Below are 19,287 nucleotides of genomic sequence, written 5' to 3'. Positions count from 1 at the left end.
AGATTTGATAGAGGTATTCAAAATTATGAGGGGTCTGGATAGTGTAGATAGGGAGAAACTGTCCTCAATCATGAAAGGATCAAGAACGAGACAGCACAGATTTCAGGTAATTGGCAAAAGAAGCAATGGCGACAGGAGAAACTTTTTCATTCAGCGAGTGGGTTAGGATCTGGAATGCACTGCCAGAAAGTGTGGTGGAGGCAGGTTCAAATCGAGGCATTCAAAAGGGAATTTGATATTTACCAGAAAACGAAGAATGTACAGGGTTATGGGGAGAAGGCAGGGGAATGACGCTAAGTGAGTTGCTCACTTGGAAGCCAGTGCAGACATGATGGGCCGAATGGCGTCCTTCTGTGCTGTAACAATTCTGTGATTCTGGGCATCAGGATGCCGATCAAAGGAGGATAACCAGACTTGAGGTGATGATCAGCATAATCTGACTGAATGATGGAACAGGCTTGAGGGGCTGAACATTCTATTCCTTTTCTAGGAAAACCTTGCTGCACCTGCACATTGGATACACTTGCATAGATAGCCACCTATTTTTGCCCAAGATTTTACAAATTTATCACAAGTATTCTTTTTTAAAGTACACATAACGTTATCATTAGGAAATCTACAGGAATACAATTTGTTGAAGGATTTAGACTTTGGCATTGGGTTTGCATACACAAAAGATGTCAGTGGTCCAAACCAAGGCACCAAGAAAATGGGGCAAGGCATAACCACCATCACTCCTGTGCTCGGTGACTTACATTGGATCTTGGTTAAACAACACCTTGATTTTAAAATTCTCATCCTTATTTACACATCCTTCCGTGGCGTTGCCCCTCCCCATCTCAAACCTCCTCCAACCCTACAAGCCTCAGAGATCTCTGCATTCCAATTCTGATTTTCTTTCCTCCACCTTTCAGCTGCCTCGACCCTACGCTCTGGAATTGCCTCCCTGAACCCCTCTCCCTCTCTTTTAGTCTTTAAGACTCTTTGACCAAGCTTTTGATCGTCTACCCGAATATCTTCTTTTGTGACTCAGTATCAAATTTGGTTTGATAATGCTCTTGTAAAATGCCTTGGCACGTTTTACGACATTAAAGGCACTATATAACTACTGTTGTTATTGACAGGGAAAAAACCTTGTAGTTGCATCATCCCAAGCAATATTACAGCACCCAGAGAGAGATCACAAAGCAGGTCACTTGCCTGACCTCCTTACATGAAGTTGAATGGAGCTCGAGAGAGGGGGTGAACAATTTTCACATTAAATTTGAATCACTCATCCAAATTGTACTGATAAAATGCTGGAAATCTAAAAGAACAGAAGACTGTGGAAATTCACAGCAGGGCAGTCAGTATCCGAGAGAAGGAAGGATTTAATTACGATGAACTCAAAACACAAACTTCTCTTTCAGGTACTGATGGTCCTGCAAATATATTGCGGGTCTATGTTTTAACATTTTACAGTAGCTAGATGAGCACTTCAAAAAAAAATCTCTCTCCAATTCAGCCTCCTGCCTCAGGTGATTAGAAGCTGCATAAAGGTGTGTTACTTTTGATAATAGGTCACCTGTTTTATCCACGGTTAATGGGAGACAGCTGAAGGTGCAATCCCTACCCGATTTCTGGAAAAACAGACACAGGTAGTTTTCAGCTTTCCCATTTTCAAAAAGAATCCAACGACGGATGATAGGAAGTCACTTATGAAGCTTGGTTAAGGATCAATGAAACATTGCAATTAGTGAGAAATTTCTATTCATAGATGGATAGATGTAAAGTACCACAAAGTAAATCTCTTTTGTTGTTGCTCCCGCCTTCCAAGTATCTAATTGTAGATATATCAATAAATTACAAATGCAAGAAATGCTATCTGGGCCAAAAGGGTGATGCTTGTATTCCCTTGATTTTTTTAAATTATTCTTTCCATGGGATGTGGGCATCACTGGCCAGGCCAGCATATATTGCCCATCCCTAATTGCCCTTAAGAAGGTGGTGGTGAGCTGCCTTCTTGAACTGCTGCAGTCCACGTGGGGTAGATACACACAGTGCTATTAGGGAATTCCAAGATTTTGACCCAGCGACAGTGACGGAATGGTGATATAGTTCCAAGTCAGGATGGTGTGTGACTTGGAGGGGAACTTGCAGGTGATGGTGTTCCCATGCATTTTCTGCCTTGTCCTTCTAGATGGAACAGGTTTGGGCTTTGAAAAGTGCTGCCTGAGCATTGCTGCAGTGCATCTTGTAGATGGTACACTGCTGCCACTGTGCATCAGTGATGGAGGGAGTGAATGTTTGTGGAACGGGTGCCAATCAAGCTGGCTGCTTTGTCCTGGATGGTGTCGAGCTTCTTGAGTGTTGTTGGAGCTGCACCCATCCAGGCAAGTGGAAAGTATTCCATCACACTCCTGACTTGTGCCTTGTAGATGGTGGACAGGCTTTGGGGAGTCAGGTGGTGAGTTACATGCCGCAGGATTCCTAGCCTCTGACCTGCTCTTGTAGCCACGGTATTTATATGGCTACTCCAGTTCCATTTCTGGTCAATGGTAACCCCCAGGACGTTGATAGTAGGGGATTCAGCGATGGTAATGTCGTTGAATGTGAAGGGGAGATGGTTAGATTCTTTCTTGTTAGAGATGGTCATTGCCTGGCACTTGTGTGGTGAGATTGTTACTTGCCACTTATCAGCCCAAGCCTGGATATTGTCCAGGTCTTGCTGCATTTCTACACTGACTGCTTCAGTATCTGAGGAGTCGCGAATAGTTCTGAACATTGTGCAATCATCAGCGAACATCCCCACTTCTAACCTTATGACTGAAAGAAGGTCATTGATGAAGCAGCTGAAGATGGTTGGGCCTAGGACACTACCCTGGTGAACTCCTGCAGTGATGTGCTGAGATGATTGACCTCCAACAACCACAACCATCTTCCTTTGCGCTAGGTATGATTCCAACTTGTGGAGAGTTTTCCCCTGATTCCCATTGACTCCAGTTTTGCTAGGGCTCCTTGATGCCAAACTCGGTCAAATGCTGCCTTGATGTCAAGGGCAGTCACTCTAACCTCACCTCTGGAGTTCAGCTCTTCCGTCCATGTTTGAACCAAGGCTGTAATGAGGTCAGGAGCTGAGTGGCCCTGGCGGAACCCAAACTGAGAGTCACTGAGCAGGTTATTGCTAACTCAGTGCCACTTGACAGCACTGTCAATGATGCCTTCCATCACTTTACTGATGATTGAGAGTAGACTGATGGAGCGCTACTTGGTCAGGTTGGATTTGTCCTGCTTTTTGTGTACAGGACATACCCAAGAAATTTTCCACATTGCAGGGTAGATGCCACTGTTGTAGCTGTACTGCAAAAGCTTGGCTAGGGGCATGGCAAGTTCTGGAGCACAGGTCTTCAGTACTATTGCCAGAATGTTGTCAGGGCCTGTAGCCTTTGCAGTATGCAGTGACTTCAGTCGTTTCTTGACATTACACCGAGTGAATCGAATTGGCTCAAGACTGGCATCTGTGATGCTGCGAACTTCAGGAGGAGGCAGAGATCCACTTGGCACTTCTGGCTGATGATTGTTGCAAATGCTTCAGCCTCATCTTTTGCACTCATGTACTCGGCTCCCCCATCATTGAAGATGGGGATATTTGTAGAGCCACCTCCTCCAGTTAGTTGTTTAATTGTCCACCATCATTCAGGACTGGATGTGGCAGGACTGCAGACCTTAGATCTGATCTGTTCGTTGTGGGATCACTTAGCTCTATCGCATGCTGCTTAGGCTGTTTGGCATGCGGGTAGTCCTGGGCTGTAGCTTCACCAGGTTGACATCTCATTTTGAGGTATGCTTGCACCTGGCGTGCTCTCCTGCACTAGTCATTGAACCAGGGTTGATCCCCCGGCTTGTTTGTAATGGTAGAGTGGGAGATATGCCGGGCCATGAGGTTACAGATTGTGTGGTTGAGTACAATTCTGCTGTTGCTCATGGTCCACAGTGCCTCATGGATGACCGGTTTCGCATCCCTAGATCTGTTCTAAATCTATCCCATTTAGCACGGCGGTAGCGTCACACAATACGATGGAGGGTATTCTCAATGTGAAGACGGGAATTCGTCTCCACAAGGACTGTGCGGTGCTCACTCCTGCCAATACTGTCATGGACAAATGCATCTGCGGCAGGTGGATGGGTGAGGATGAGGTCAAGTATGTTTTTCCATCTTGTTGGTTCCCTCATCACCTGCCACAGACCCAGTCTAGCAGCTGTGTCCTTTAGGACTCGGCCAGCTCAATCAGTAGTGGTGCTACCGAGCCACTCTTGGTGATGGACATTGAAGTCCCCCACACAGAGTGCATTCTGCGCCCTTGCTTTCTCCAAGTGGCGTTCAACATGGAGGAGTATGGATTCATCAGCTGAAGGGGGATGGTAGGTGGTAGTCAGCAGGAGGTTTCCTTGCCCATGTTTGACCTGATGCCATGAGACTTCATGGGGTCCGGAGTCGATGTTGAGGACTCCCAAGTCAATTTTCCCGCCTGACTGTATACCACTGTGCCGCCACCTCTGCTGGATCTGTCCTGCCAGTGGGACAGGTCGTACCCAGGGATGGTGAAGAAGTTTAAAGGATGAGCTAATTGAGATGCTTAAAATTATTAAAAGGAGCTAATAGGGTAGATAGAGAAATTATTTCTTCTGGTGGGGGGTCCAGAACAAGGGAGAATAATCTTGAAATTAGAACAAGGCCATTCAGGGAGGAGGTCAGGAAGCATTTTTTCATGCAAACGGTAGGGGAAATCTGGAATACTCGCCACCAAAATCCAGTTGGGGGGGTGGTGGGGGAGTGGGGGGGAACAAGTGAAAATTTCAGAACCGAGATTGATAATAAGGATTACAGAACCAAGGCGGGTGGATAACATCAGCCATGATCTAATTAAATGGCTGAACAGGCTTGTGGAGCTGAATGTTCTTTTACTGTACAACTAACCATCTTGAATCTAACCTCGGCCTACTTGACGAGGACACTGGATGAAAAAAAAAAGTTAATGTTTCATTCCCAATAGGGTTATCTTTCACCTTGATGAGCAAAATTTTAAATTCTAAAAAAGATCTGAACTAGGAATGGTACTGACTGAAGCATGCAACTCACTGGCAAAACAACTGCACTCCCCCAACTACACATTTTATTTCAAATATACTCAATCTCAGACTTACCAGAAGCTCCTGCTGAATCATCCAACTGTCCTTCTTCCAAATCCATGTTGTTACTGTATTCAACATCATTCTCTCCAGACCTGAAAAAAGCAAAGCTTGAAAAGTTACTTCAACATAACTGGATTGAATTTTCTGAGTTCTTTATTATTAGTTGAGCTTAATGAGCATACAAATTCTTACAGGGCTCGACAGGGTAGATGCAGGGAGGATGTTTCCCCTGGCTGGGGGTCTAGAACCATGGGACACAGTCTCATAATAAGAGGTAGGCCATTTAGGACTGAGATGAGGAGGAATTTCTTCACTCAGAGGGTGGTGAATCTTTGGAATTCTTTACCCCAGAGGTCTGTGGAGGCTCAAACATAGAGTATATTCAAGACAGAAATTGATAGATTTTCTAGATATCAAAGGATGTGGGAAAAGGGCGTTGAGGTTGAAGATCAGCCATGATCTAGTTGAATGCCGGAGCAGACTCGAGGGGCCGAATGGCCTTCTCCTGCTCCTATTTCCTATGTAATATTTAGATGTCAAAACCAGAAAGAGGAGCAAGACATATGTGGGATTAAAGCAAGTATTGTTGAAGTTTTTTCAGCAGTCATCTTTGCACAATCTCCATTTCATTTACGAAGAAATGCCTATATCAGTGAGCGCCAGGTGGTCCAATACTTAGGCACTGTGCAGTCTGCGTATTGACATTAGTTATGAGTGGAATTTTCTCCCCAACTCTTAAGTAACTGCAAACACAAATTTTTTTAAAAACGTGAATGTTTGAGAGGGTATGGAAAAGATTTACTAGAATGGTTCCGGAGATGAAGGATTTATAGTTACGTGCATGGACTGGAGACGGTGGTGTCATTTTCATTAGAACAGAGAAGACAAAAGAGGAGATTTGACAGAAATGTTTAAAATCACGATGGGTTTAGATAGTAAATAAAGAGAGAAAATGAAGTGTCAATAACCAGAGAGGACAGACTTAAAGTGGTTGACAAAAGAACCAGAGGTGACATGAAGAAAAACTTATGTTATGTAACAAGTGGTTAGGATTTGAATGCATTGACAGACAGGGTGGTGGAAACAGGTTCAATAATAGCCTTCAAAGGGGAATCGGATAAATGCTTGAAGGAGAAAAAAATTGCAAGGATATGGGGAAAGAGCAGGGAGTGGGACTAATTGAATTGCTCTTCGAAAGAGCTGGTGCAGGCTGGAGTTGAATGGCCTCTCCGGAACCATTCTAGTAAATCTTTTCCATACCCTCTCAAACATTCACGTCCTTCTTGAAGTGCGATGCCTAGAATTGGACACACTACTCCAATTGGGACTAAAATTGTGTTTTATATAGGTTTAGCATAACTTCCTGTCAGCCAGAGTTCTTGTTCCTAATTTAATATCCGGTACCCCTACCCTCTCCCAGGCCATTCTACCAGTTTATGAAAAGAACAGTGAATAATAGTGTCAATGGACTACTACTAGACTACATGGCAATACTAACATAGTCTCCTCATCAATGTCATTTTCCTCTGTATTACTGGTTGCTGTGGAACTAGCAGAGGAACTGCTGCCATCAAGTTGGATCAATTCGTCATCCACAGTGAGGCATTCTATGTCCAAATCACCATCAGACAGATCATGCTAAACAAACAAGAAATATTATAGTAATTAAAAGCACTTGGCTTTCTTTTCTAATATTTCAATTAGCTTAATGTTTCATTAACTGCAAGGGCACTACATACATTTAAAAATGTGTACAGCAGTGAAAAGGGTATTCACAATCACTCAACAGTTTTAAAAAAGACAAAGCAGTTCAGAAGAAGCATTACACAAGGGTGAATTCCATTCTCGGGTGGGCTGCCTGAGCAAGACATTTCCCAGAGCAAAGGACCCCTTTTAGTAGCCAGTATCAGATCACCAGCAACCATTGGTTAGGGAACTATGAGGATTTTTCAGGCAGCAGAAGAGAAAGAGCTAAAAAAAAAGCCAAGAACAGAAGTGAACTGTTGCAGTGGTTCAGTTAATCACGTGCAATGTGTTGATCCCCTTGACACTCAACTCATGGGTATTTCATTCTTTTGAAGGAAGCTGGTGCCCTGAATGTAAACCAACTAATGATGTATTGTAATCATGATAACCATATACCTCAGCTACACACATTTACTTTTGTCTTTTAAAAAGAGCAATGCAAATGCTTATTTACCACGCAATGAAAAATGTGTAAGAGGATGCAGGGAAATACATGGGCCATACGTCAATGCCTTGAAGTGCACAGAGATGTGGAATCAGTAAGTTATGCAATAGTGCAGCACAGATAAATAAGCCAGACCACACTTATTTTTCTGGAAGGTAGTGGCTATCTTTGAGTTTTGTAGGATTTTAAAGAGATCACAAGTACATTTTCATAAAACTCAGTTTGAAGTTTTACAAAAATTAGATTGGAAGGTCCTACACAAAGGGTTTTCAAAACAAAATTAAACACTAAAGTTCGTAGTTGAAACTAAACCACTTACATTCGAGTCATCCTGCAGAGTCTTGTCCTCTTCGTCCTCCTCTTTGACTTGGCTGATTGCCAATACTGAACATGCTCCCTCTGCTGGAAGATCTTCATTATGAGCAAGCTTTTTTGTCCTTGCATCTGAGCAATCACTGCTTTGTGGACTCAAGCGCATATCGGGTGGTAACAAGCTTTGTGATGCCCTGTTACGTGCAAGTTCAATGGCCAATCTCTGCAGGGTTGGGGACATGGAAGAAGAAACAGATAGAAGCAATTTTTAAAGATTAAATTTTTCAGAGCACAGTGACTTAACAGGTGTATTTCTTTTATCAATTAAATGCACAACATCTTGGTGTTTGTTTTTAAATTGTTGTTAACGCTCATGTTTTACAGATAGCTGTATTATGTTTACAGAACACAGAGGAACATGTGGATTCATGTACTTGGTTCCAAAGCTTGAATTCTAACCAAGCTAATGAGGCCTTGTCATTCCTCATAGGCTATCAATGAGGAAATAGGTCAGCTATGTCACCATAACAAAATAAAAGCCAGTACTTTAATCTCCTATAAGCAGGAGGATTTGATATTCAAATATACCTAGATTCTGTAACTCAAGTGCATTAGATAGGTGAAACTTCATTGAACAGAGATGGCTAAGGTCGCCTTGTGCATCTTCAATCCCTAATCAAATGGGATTTATGTAATGAAGGGAATAGTTTTCACAGATAAAATATATGAATCTCTGTTGAAGGAATTCTGTCCTCTGCTACACAGAAGATTTTTATTGCCAAATATTTATGATAAGGGTTCTTATGCACGGAGTAATTAAGGTTAAAACTGTTAGTCAATTTCTTTTTAAATGTCAAACATCCAACCATCATGCTCCGACTGGAGTGTTGCAGGGGAGGGGAGAGAGAGAGGGGGGGGGGGGGGAGAAGAGAGAGAGGGGGGGGGGAGAAGAGAGAGAGAGGGGGGGGGAGAAGAAAGAGAGGGGGGGGGGGGGAGAAGAAAGAGAGGGGGGGGGGGGAGAAGAAAGAGAGGGGGGGGGGGAGAAGAAAGAGAGGGGGGGGGAGAAGAAAGAGAGGGGGGGGGAGAAGAAAGAGAGGGGGGGGGAGAAGAAAGAGAGGGGGGGGGGAGAAGAAAGAGAGGGGGGGGGGAGAAGAAAGAGAGGGGGGGGGGAGAAGAAAGAGAGGGGGGGGGGAGAAGAAAGAGAGGGGGGGGGAGAAGAAAGAGAGGGGGGGGAGAAGAAAGAGAGGGGGGGGAGAAGAAAGAGAGGGGGGGGAGAAGAAAGAGAGGGGGGGGAGAAGAAAGAGAGGGGGGGGAGAAGAAAGAGAGGGGGGGGAGAAGAAAGAGAGGGGGGGGGAGAAGAAAGAGAGGGGGGGGAGAAGAAAGAGAGGGGGGGGAGAAGAAAGAGAGGGGGGGGAGAAGAAAGAGAGGGGGGGGAGAAGAAAGAGAGGGGGGGGAGAAGAAAGAGAGGGGGGGGAGAAGAAAGAGAGGGGGGGGAGAAGAAAGAGAGGGGGGGGAGAAGAAAGAGAGGGGGGGGAGAAGAAAGAGGGGGGGGGGAGAGAGAGGGGGGGGGAGAGAGAGGGGGGGGGAGAGAGAGGGGGGGGGAGAGAGGGGGGGGGGGGAGAGAGGGGGGGGGGGAGAGAGAGGGGGGGGGAGAGAGAGGGGGGGGAGAGAGAGGGGGGGGAGAGAGAGGGGGGGGGAGAGAGAGGGGGGGGGAGAGAGAGGGGGGGGGGAGAGAGAGGGGGGGGGGAGAGAGCGGGGGGGGGGAGAGAGCGGGGGGGGGGGAGAGAGCGGGGGGGGGGAGAGAGCGGGGGGGGGGGAGAGAGCGGGGGGGGGGGAGAGAGCGGGGGGGGGGGAGAGAGCGGGGGGGGGGGAGAGAGCGGGGGGGGGGAGAGAGCGGGGGGGGGGGAGAGAGCGGGGGGGGGGGAGAGAGCGGGGGGGGGGAGAGAGCGGGGGGGGGGGAGAGAGCGGGGGGGGGGAGAGAGCGGGGGGGGGGAGAGAGCGGGGGGGGGGAGAGAGCGGGGGGGGGGAGAGAGCGGGGGGGGGAGAGAGCGGGGGGGGGAGAGAGCGGGGGGGGGAGAGAGCGGGGGGGGGAGAGAGCGGGGGGGGGGGAGAGAGCGGGGGGGGGGGAGAGAGAGCGGGGGGGGGAGAGAGAGCGGGGGGGGGGAGAGAGCGGGGGGGGGGAGAGAGCGGGGGGGGGAGAGAGCGGGGGGGGGAGAGAGCGGGGGGGGGAGAGAGCGGGGGGGGGAGAGAGCGGGGGGGGGGAGAGAGAGGGGGGGGGAGAGAGAGGAGAGGGGGGAGAGAGGAGAGGGGGGAGAGAGGAGAGGGGGGAGAGAGGAGAGGGGGGAGAGAGGAGAGGGGGGAGAGAGGAGAGGGGGGAGAGAGGAGAGGGGGGAGAGAGGAGAGGGGGGAGAGAGGAGAGGGGGGAGAGAGGAGAGGGGGGAGAGAGGAGAGGGGGGAGAGAGGAGAGGGGGGAGAGAGGAGAGGGGGGAGAGAGGAGAGGGGGGAGAGAGGAGAGGGGGGAGAGAGGAGAGGGGGGAGAGAGGAGAGGGGGGAGAGAGGAGAGGGGGGAGAGAGGAGAGGGGGGAGAGAGGAGAGGGGGGAGAGAGGAGAGGGGGGAGAGAGGAGAGGGGGGAGAGAGGAGAGGGGGGAGAGAGGAGAGGGGGGAGAGAGGAGAGGGGGGAGAGAGGAGAGGGGGGAGAGAGGAGAGGGGGGAGAGAGGAGAGGGGGGAGAGAGGAGAGGGGGGAGAGAGGAGAGGGGGGAGAGAGGAGAGGGGGGAGAGAGGAGAGGGGGGAGAGAGGAGAGGGGGGAGAGAGGAGAGGGGGGAGAGAGGAGAGGGGGGAGAGAGGAGAGGGGGGAGAGAGGAGAGGGGGGAGAGAGGAGAGGGGGGAGAGAGGAGAGGGGGGAGAGAGGAGAGGGGGGAGAGAGGAGAGGGGGGAGAGAGGAGAGGGGGGAGAGAGGAGAGGGGGGAGAGAGGAGAGGGGGGAGAGAGGAGAGGGGGGAGAGAGGAGAGGGGGGAGAGAGGAGAGGGGGGAGAGAGGAGAGGGGGGAGAGAGGAGAGGGGGGAGAGAGGAGAGGGGGGAGAGAGGAGAGGGGGGAGAGAAGAGAGGGGGGAGAGAAGAGAGGGGGGAGAGAAGAGAGGGGGGAGAGAAGAGAGGGGGGAGAGAAGAGAGGGGGGAGAGAAGAGAGGGGGGAGAGAAGAGAGGGGGGAGAGAGGAGAGGGGGGAGAGAGGAGAGGGGGGAGAGAGGAGAGGGGGGAGAGAGGAGAGGGGGGAGAGAGGAGAGGGGGGAGAGAGGAGAGGGGGGAGAGAGGAGAGGGGGGAGAGAGGAGAGGGGGGAGAGAGGAGAGGGGGGAGAGAGGAGAGGGGGGAGAGAGGAGAGGGGGGAGAGAGGAGAGGGGGGAGAGAGGAGAGGGGGGAGAGAGGAGAGGGGGGAGAGAGGAGAGGGGGGAGAGAGGAGAGGGGGGAGAGAGAACAGATAGCTTGTGAAGCATGCCACTGTGCACAAATGTCTTTGGTCTTGATATTCTGGGCCATATTGTGCTGTGCATTTCTAAGTCACTTTCAGTGATACCATCTGACACAAGGACATTTTTTCTTACTTACTATTATTTGCTTTAGTTTTGTTTTAAATGAACACCTGTACTTTGCCCTTGCCAGTTCCATAAAATAGTCTTAAATGATTTAAAAAGACATCTTGTTAGCATACATATCCTGATCACATTCCACACTGATCCTAGGCCAAGCCATTTACTGGCAATCACCACAACAATGTGTCACCCCAGTCACAAGCTTCTCCAGTAACTTGCTTATATCGTGTCTTGTGTGTGTCATTAGTTAATGTTTAAAATTATTGCGATGTTTCATCCTTCAAAGTTACTCTCTGGAAGCCAACACAAAGAAATCATCGTAGCAGAATCATTCAAACTTGTGTCCAGATTGACATTTTGTTCTGAACAAATCAGGGAGTAGAGATGAACAGAAACATTGCAAATGTTGGAAATCAAATAAGAAACAGAAAATGCTGGCAATGGACAGTCGGTTGGTTCTTATTCAATAGAGAAAAGCTGGTTTACTTGTCTGGTGGATTCTAAGGATGAGTGTCATTTAAAGCATTCACGTACCTTTCTGTTTCAGGGGCTAGCTGATTGCTTTTTATTTTGACTTTTAAGTTTTATTTTCATTTTTTCAGAAATGCCTTGTTTATAAAACTAAAAAACTCTGGCCCAAAATTTTCTGTCAAAGTAATGCTGTGACTAAAGGCGCTTGCCGCTATTTATTTGCGAATAGTTCAGCAACATCAGTTGAGGGGCAGACATATGGTTAAACTCAAATATCTCAGTGTTTTACTGCTGCACAGTTGGTTTTGCAAAAATAGCATTTTGCTGTCTGCTTCACCCCTGAAATGCATTCAATGGCATGAAGTTGCTGTATGTGTGGTGGCATGAACTGAACTCGCCACAGAAATTAAGCTTTTCCATTCCAGTCCAAGTACCCTTTTAACGACACGACAAATGTTAATTACTGCCAAACAACCTCTCTAGAATTGCAAATGAACTATTAAGTGTGAAGTTTCATTCTTTCAGCTTTTAACTGTTGGGAGATTTTTTAAAAATGTAAATTGTTTTTAAATTACAATTTTCTGCATATAATACACACCCAAATATAATCCACACTCCGATTTTCATGAATAAAAAGTCAAATTTGCCTGATCACCATGAATAATACGCACCTAGACCTTTGCAATACTGTGGTCAAAGTAAGTATTGACAAAAGGTGAGCAAATACAACTAAGCTGAAGGGTCTGTTCCCGCCCTAGTTTGCAGAGCGGCCTGCTCCCACACCACGTGTGTGCTACGCAAGCAGACTGAATGAGCCAACAGCATTTATTGAACAATTGAATATAGCATGTGACATGCAGACAAGTTTTTCAGGGCAGCAATGAGTCATCTTACAGGCCCTTCACGGTTTGCTCACAGGTGAACTGTTTGCACAGGAAGGTACATATGTGAGGTGCTCATAGGCCTCCTGTCCAAGTATGCTCGGAACTGGAGCCAGTTTCTTTTCAGGAGCAGATGCATTAATGCACAAGTGTGGCACCCATCAAACCAAAAATCAGCCTAGCTGAGATTACTTGTTTAGTTTAGTTTAGAGATACAGCACTGAAACAGGCACTTTGGCCCACCGAGTCTGTTCCGACCATCAACCACCCATCTATACTAATCCTACACTAATTCCATATCCCTACCACATCCCCACCTGTCCCTATATTTCCCTACCACCTATCTATACTAGGGGCAATTTATAATGGCCAATTTACCTATCAACCTGCAAGTCTTTGGCATGTGGAGGAAACCGGAGCACCCGGAGGAAACCCACGCAGACACAGAGAACTTGCAAACTCCACACAGGCAGTACCCAGAATTGAACCCGGGTCGCTGGAGCTGTGAGGCTGCGGTGCTAACCACTGCGCCACTGTGTTAACTTTTGTTAACAGAGCAATTCCCTACAGTGGGCCATCTTGTATAAGGCCGGATTCTTCGTACTAATGTTACAAGTTAAAAATTTGAACCATTAACATGGCAGAGAAAAGAGGAAGTTACACGACAGCCTTCAAACTTAAGGTGATAGAAGTTGCTGAGAACCATGGTTAATAGAGCAGCAGGATAGCAAGTCGATGCTAACAAGGCAAATGTTATACTTTGACTAAGCTCAAGAACAAGTTGAAGTCCCAAGGCAAGGCTCCTGGACATGGAAGAAAGGCTCAGCACCCACAGCTCGGGTAACAAAAAACCCATTTTGATTTGTTAACCATGTATAAAGCACACTCTAACTTCCAGATACATGTTTAGGGGGAAAATGCATATTATGTTCAGAAAATTACAGTACTTTTTCTTTGGCTCTTTTTTTTCCTCCCACTCTCTTAATCCAATCTTTCGTTACCTAGCTCTATTTCTGTTTCTGCACCTGATTTGAAATTGATTTTGCCCACGCTAAGTTACATTTCTTTCTCAGTCCTTGGACTGTTAATTTCAGAATTCTTTAAGCTGATTAGTTAAGGAGATGCACAGTTGCTTGCCCTGTTCACTCAGGTCCCAGATATCTAGTTTCCCTTGCTGTGATATTATTAGCTTGCACTTTCAGCAACCTGCCATGCAAAAAAATTTTAAAATCTAAATATGCAAGGGTAAATCTAACTAACTGCAGTTACGATTAGATTCCCTCCTACAGTAAACTATGGCCCATTACTACCATCCAAAAAATTATTGACTAACAGCTTTATTCCTCCAGCTTGGGAAAAATACAGCTGGTGCAAAATGTCAAAAGAAATTGAAATACAAGCAAAACACATTATAAACAAAAGCATCACTTAACATCCTCACATAACCATATCTGAACTCCTTTCTCTTCAAACTGGTTATTACAAGCGATCTTTTGTAATCTCCCAACAAAAATTTGCTACAATGTCAAAAGAAAGCATAGATGAGAACACCATGAGAAAATCCTGATAGCAACACAAAGGCGGTTTAGTTATTCTGTGCTGAAACTAATAACTCAGGCAGCTGGCTATTATTTGAATGCAACAGAAGACTGAGCAGCTAAAATCAGGAAGAGTACAATATATTCAGGAAAAAAAGTGAGAGTCAAGGTTTCAACTGATCAAAATGTCAATCTGTGCTGTTTAAATTCCTATTTGACTTAAACATGAAGGCGTTCTATAGGCACTGACCTCTTTGAGATTGTTGACTTGCTGAACGTAACCTGTCTGAGCCACCTCGAGTTGGCTGATGTACCAATTTTGGTCACGACACTTCTGGAAGAACGTAGGAGCACGCACCTGGTACCTGCACAATTGAGACAGACAAGAATGATAGACACGTAGAGTCTAGCATTTCTAAAAGAGATCTATTAGCCAAATTAAACATTGATCAATATAATTGGATTTTAGATGTCTAGAGAAATCAACTTAGATATAAAGACAATACAATTTTTCAATGAAAACACAATACAAATTAACTTTCGGCTCTAGTGAAGCAATGAAACTGTGGCAACTAATCACTGTTTAGTCCAAAAATTAGTAGTGAGATAATAAGGTCAGGTTAGCGAGAACTTGCTAGAAATTTTGAATCACTTCAAAAATTCAGTGATGCTTGTAGGCAATTTCCTCAGAGTAAATGCTCAAATAAGATACATCTTGCAATAATAAAAGCATGTGAAAGAAAATAAATTGCATTTATAAAGCTCTGTTTACATTCACAGAATGATCAGTGAATTACAGTCAACAAGTGTAGTCACTTATTATGTAGACAAATGTAACAGCCAATTTGCACAAGCAGTAATGAGATTAGCAACTAGTTATCTGATTTTGGGGGCTTCAGTTGAGAGATAGCCCCGAAGATGAGAGAGCTCTCTTTCTATTCAATAATGTCACGGGATGTTTTATATCCACCCGAATAGGCAGATGGGGACACTGTTCAATGTCTCATTCAGTAACTCAGCACTCCCTCAGTACCACTGCACTTGAAGTGCCAGACTAGATTATCTGCTCAAACCTTGGAATGCAGTATAAACACATTACTTTCTGACTCAGAAGTAAGAGTATTTCCACCGAGCCAAGATGGGCACCAAATTACAGGTGCATCCATGGAACACAGCTTCATGGATCAACACATTTATCCAAATTCATAGCAGTGCTTAGAACTCCTGGAAGTAACCCTCTTGTCCTATTACACATCCGCAATTCTATGATGTTGCAATGTTTTGTTCATGATCAAAAGGATCTGAACTTCTGTGGCAATGAACAGCATGTATTATGCAGGCTATTCTGACACAGCCATCACTGGGTGATCACAACAGGGGATGCTTTGTGAACTTAAGCAAGGTGATTCCATGTTACTAGACATTGAGTAGCTTCCCATTGCCAGTTTGGCCATGTGAAAACTGATTTTTTTTTTTAAGTGCATTTTTATACTTGGCATGTACAGATTTCAATAGAATCTGCAGAGATATCATGAACAGAGAGAATTCTGAAGAGTCTACACACCTAGGGATTACCACTAAGTCAGCTCATAGATTAATGCAAATCTGTACCTAAAGTTGCCAAATGTCTGACACTCGTATCCCCTCTGGCTTTCTAAATTAATTTCAGTGCATTGGCCATTTCTTGTCACTTTGCAGGACACTGCACTTCCTCGTCAAAGTCGCAGCAAGAAAGCTACTCCTGGTCTTTTGTTGGAGGTAAGACAGCAGAAAGCCTAGGGAGTGGGATTTTGTTACCGTGTGAAGCACCTAGTTTCCACTTGTCACTCCCCCAACAGAGCCATGACTGTTGACTTGCAATCAGGAAGGCAAAGAAAACACACTTTACTAGTGAATATGAACAACAAATTTCAAGCTCCATCAGAATTCTAAGATATAGTGGATTGGCTCAGGAAAAAAAAAGGACGCTTATGGCAGATTCAGAGCGCTGAAAACAGCAGAGGCACTAGAGGAGTGTAGGGGGGTACTTAAAAAAGTAATTAGGGGAGCGAAGAGGGGACATGAAAAAACACTGGTGGGCAAGATAAAGGAAAATCCTAAGACATTTTATAAGTATATTAAGGGCAAGAGGATAACTAAGGAAAGAGTGAGGCCCATTAGGGACCAAAGTGGCAATGTGTGTGGGGAGCTGGAGGACATAGGTGGTTTTAAATGATTACTTTTCATCTGTGTTCACTATGGAGAAGGACGATGTAGGTGTAGAGATCAGGCAGGGGGACTATGATATACTTGAACATATTAGCATTGAAAGGGAGGAGGTATTACTGGTTTTAGCAGGCTTAAAAGTGGATAAATCCCCAGGCCCAGATGAGATGTATCCCAAGCAGTTATGTGAGGCAAGGGAGGAGATAGCAGGGGCTCTGACACAAATTTTCAAATCCTCTGTGGCCACAGGAGAGGTACCAGAGGATTGGAGGACAGCGAATGTGGTACCTTTATTCAAGAAGGGTAGCAGGGATAAACCAGGTCATTACAAGCCTGTGAGTCTAACATGAGTGGTAGGGAAACTATTGGAAAAAATTCAGAGGGACAGAATCAGGGATAGTCAGCATGGCTTTGTCGGGGGAGATCGTGTCTAAGTAACTTGATTGAATTTTTCAAGGCGGTGACTAGATGTGTCGATGAGGATAAAGCAGTTGATGTAATCTACATAGTCTTCAGTAAGGCTTTTGATAAGGTCCTGCATGGGAGATTGGTTAAGAAGGTGTGAGCCCATGGGATCCAGGGCAATTTGGCAAATTGGATCCAGAGGGTGATGGCCGAGGGTTGTTTTTGCGAGTGGAAGCCTGTGACCAGTGGGGTACCACAGGGATTGGTGCTGGGACCTTTGCTGTTTGTAGTGTACATTAATGATTTAGACGTGAATATAGAAGGTATGATCAGTAAGTTCACAGATGACACGAAAATTGGTGGTGTCATAAATTGCGAGGAGGAAAGCCTTAGATTACAGGACGATATAGATGGGCTGGTAAGATGGCAGAGCAGTGGCAAATAGAATTTAAACCAGAGAAGTGTGAGGTGATGCATTTTGGGAGGACTAACAAGGCAAGGGAATATACAATGGATGGTAGGACCCTAGGAAGTACAGAGGGTCCTTGGTGTACCTGTCCATAGATCACTGAAGGCAGCAGAACAGGTAGATAAGGTGGATAGGAAGGCATATGGGATACTTGCCTTTATTAGCGAAGGCATAGAATATAAGAGCAGGGAAGTTATGATGGAGCTGTATAAAACTCTAGTTAGGCCACAGCTGGAGTACTGTGTACAGTTCTGGGCACCACACTATAGGAAGGACATGATTGCCCTGGAGAGGGTGCAGAGGAGATTCACCAGGATGTTGCCTGGGCTGGAGCATTTCAGCTAAGAAGGGAGACTGAAAAGACTAGGGTTGTTTGCCTTCGAGCAGAGAAAGCTGAGGGGGGACATGATTGAGGTATACAAAATTATGAGGGGCATTGATAGGTTAGATAGGAAGAAACTTTTTCCCTTAGTGGAGGGGTCAATAATCAGGGGGCATAGATTTAAGGAAAGGGGCAGGAGGTTTAGAGGGGATTTGAGGAAAAGATTTTTTCACTCAGAGGGTGGTTGGAATCTGGAACGCACTGCTTGAAGAGGTGGCAGAGGCAGGAACCCTCACGACGTTTAAGAAGTATTTAGATGAGCACTTGAAAAGCCATAGCATACAAGGCTACAGGCCAAGTGCTGGAAAATAGGATTCGAATAGTTAGGTGCTTGATGGCCAACACAGACACAATGGGCCTGTTTCTGTGCTGTATAGCTCTATGACTCATGCAGCATTTAGAGCATTCGCTAAAACCTTGTAAAACTGCATCTCCACACAGGTTATATTCGCACCCTCATGTTATAGCCAAGTGACTTTTGAAAATGCAAGCTGAAATTTTGAACAGACAAAGTCGTTGCAATGCCTAGACTAAGGAACCATCTAGGCTTTTCTTATACACCCACTACCAGCAAACAATCCAGGTTTTGCAACTTGGGTCAAATTGCACAATTAGTTTCCACATCAACATTATGGTTGGGCTTGGAGTTCCAGTCATTGACTATTCATTAAAAACAGGATTTCTCTTGGCTGAATTCTGAACAGCACTGAAAAAAGAAACTGCTTAAAAATTAACTTCAAGATAGTACAAAATAAAACTAAGTAAATACTGCCACCTTCTGATGAAAAGAGGTAACATTGGAACAGAAAAAAAAAGTTGTGATAGAGAATCAGCAAATCTTGCAGATTTGTGAATTTAAAAAAATGCTAGAAATTCAACAAAAATAATAATAGGTCTTTTCTCTTCAATGCTGTTGACAGACTTCTTGTTTCACTGCTTGCATTTGCTGTTTGGCTCATTCCAGAGAAAGCTAGTTGGCTAGTTTAGAGCCCACGCCTTGATCAGGGATTGAACACAATCAAAAATGAATGGATTTACTAGAGAATCTAATATGCTCACCGGCTCAACTTTTAAAGAGGTGGAGTGTATTGACTGAGTGAAGAAAGTTGAATACACAAGACCTTGCTTACCTGAGCACCAAGGTATCGCTCTGCATATTTAGGTAACCCTCACTGGCAAGAAGGTCCAATCGAAAGAAACGGTTGTAACCCCAGCATTCGCCAACCTCAAAATCAGAGGCAAATTCCCGAATAATATTTTTAGTTGGGTCATTGGAGGCTTGATGAACCATCTCCACACGGTACTCATACCTAGGAAATAGAGAACATGGAGCACTTAACGTGCTCACGTATAACACAAACATTTTACAGCTTGATAGGAATAATTCTAACATGAAGGTTGAGTAATTTAAAGGATTCCATTTTCAATCCCTGACTAACTTTTTAAAATTGAAATCTAGATAAAAATTCTTTTACTTTAGAATTTTACAAGTGTTTTCACAAACAGAAAAAAACTGAAGCATTAACAGCTTCAACTACAGTCTGTCTTAGGTTACTTCCTGTACACTATGTGGGATCAGAGTCAATTGTAATGCAGAGGTTTCAAAAAACATTATTGATGCGGGGTTGCTTTAAAAGGGACATCAAATGTCCCGGTCACTGCAGTTTATGGAAA

At 45.5% G+C, this 19,287-nt stretch overlaps 1 protein-coding gene across 6 annotated transcripts in view; it reads right to left on the bottom strand.

Annotated features, from left to right (window-relative positions):
• The window catches only part of trim37 (tripartite motif containing 37), a 102,395-nt gene that overhangs the window by 43,260 nt on the left and 39,848 nt on the right, over positions 1–19,287 (bottom strand). For all 6 annotated transcript variants that reach the window (XR_010968786.1, XM_068010685.1, XM_068010682.1 and 3 more), the window contains 5 exons: positions 18,744–18,923; positions 14,403–14,517; positions 7,683–7,898; positions 6,671–6,810; positions 5,185–5,264 (listed from right to left, as the gene is read on the bottom strand). Coding sequence is in view for 5 of the 6 variants with exons in the window: in XM_068010685.1 (XP_067866786.1) it covers positions 5,185–5,264; positions 6,671–6,810; positions 7,683–7,898; positions 14,403–14,517; positions 18,744–18,923 (731 nt within the window). In the remaining variant the exon portion in view is untranslated. The remainder of the gene's footprint in view (positions 1–5,184; positions 5,265–6,670; positions 6,811–7,682; positions 7,899–14,402; positions 14,518–18,743; positions 18,924–19,287) is intronic.

This window comes from Heterodontus francisci, chromosome 30 (genome assembly GCF_036365525.1).
Source record: "Heterodontus francisci isolate sHetFra1 chromosome 30, sHetFra1.hap1, whole genome shotgun sequence".
Lineage (NCBI taxonomy): Eukaryota > Metazoa > Chordata > Chondrichthyes > Heterodontiformes > Heterodontidae > Heterodontus > Heterodontus francisci.
This window is presented reverse-complemented; position numbering and strand designations above follow the sequence as displayed.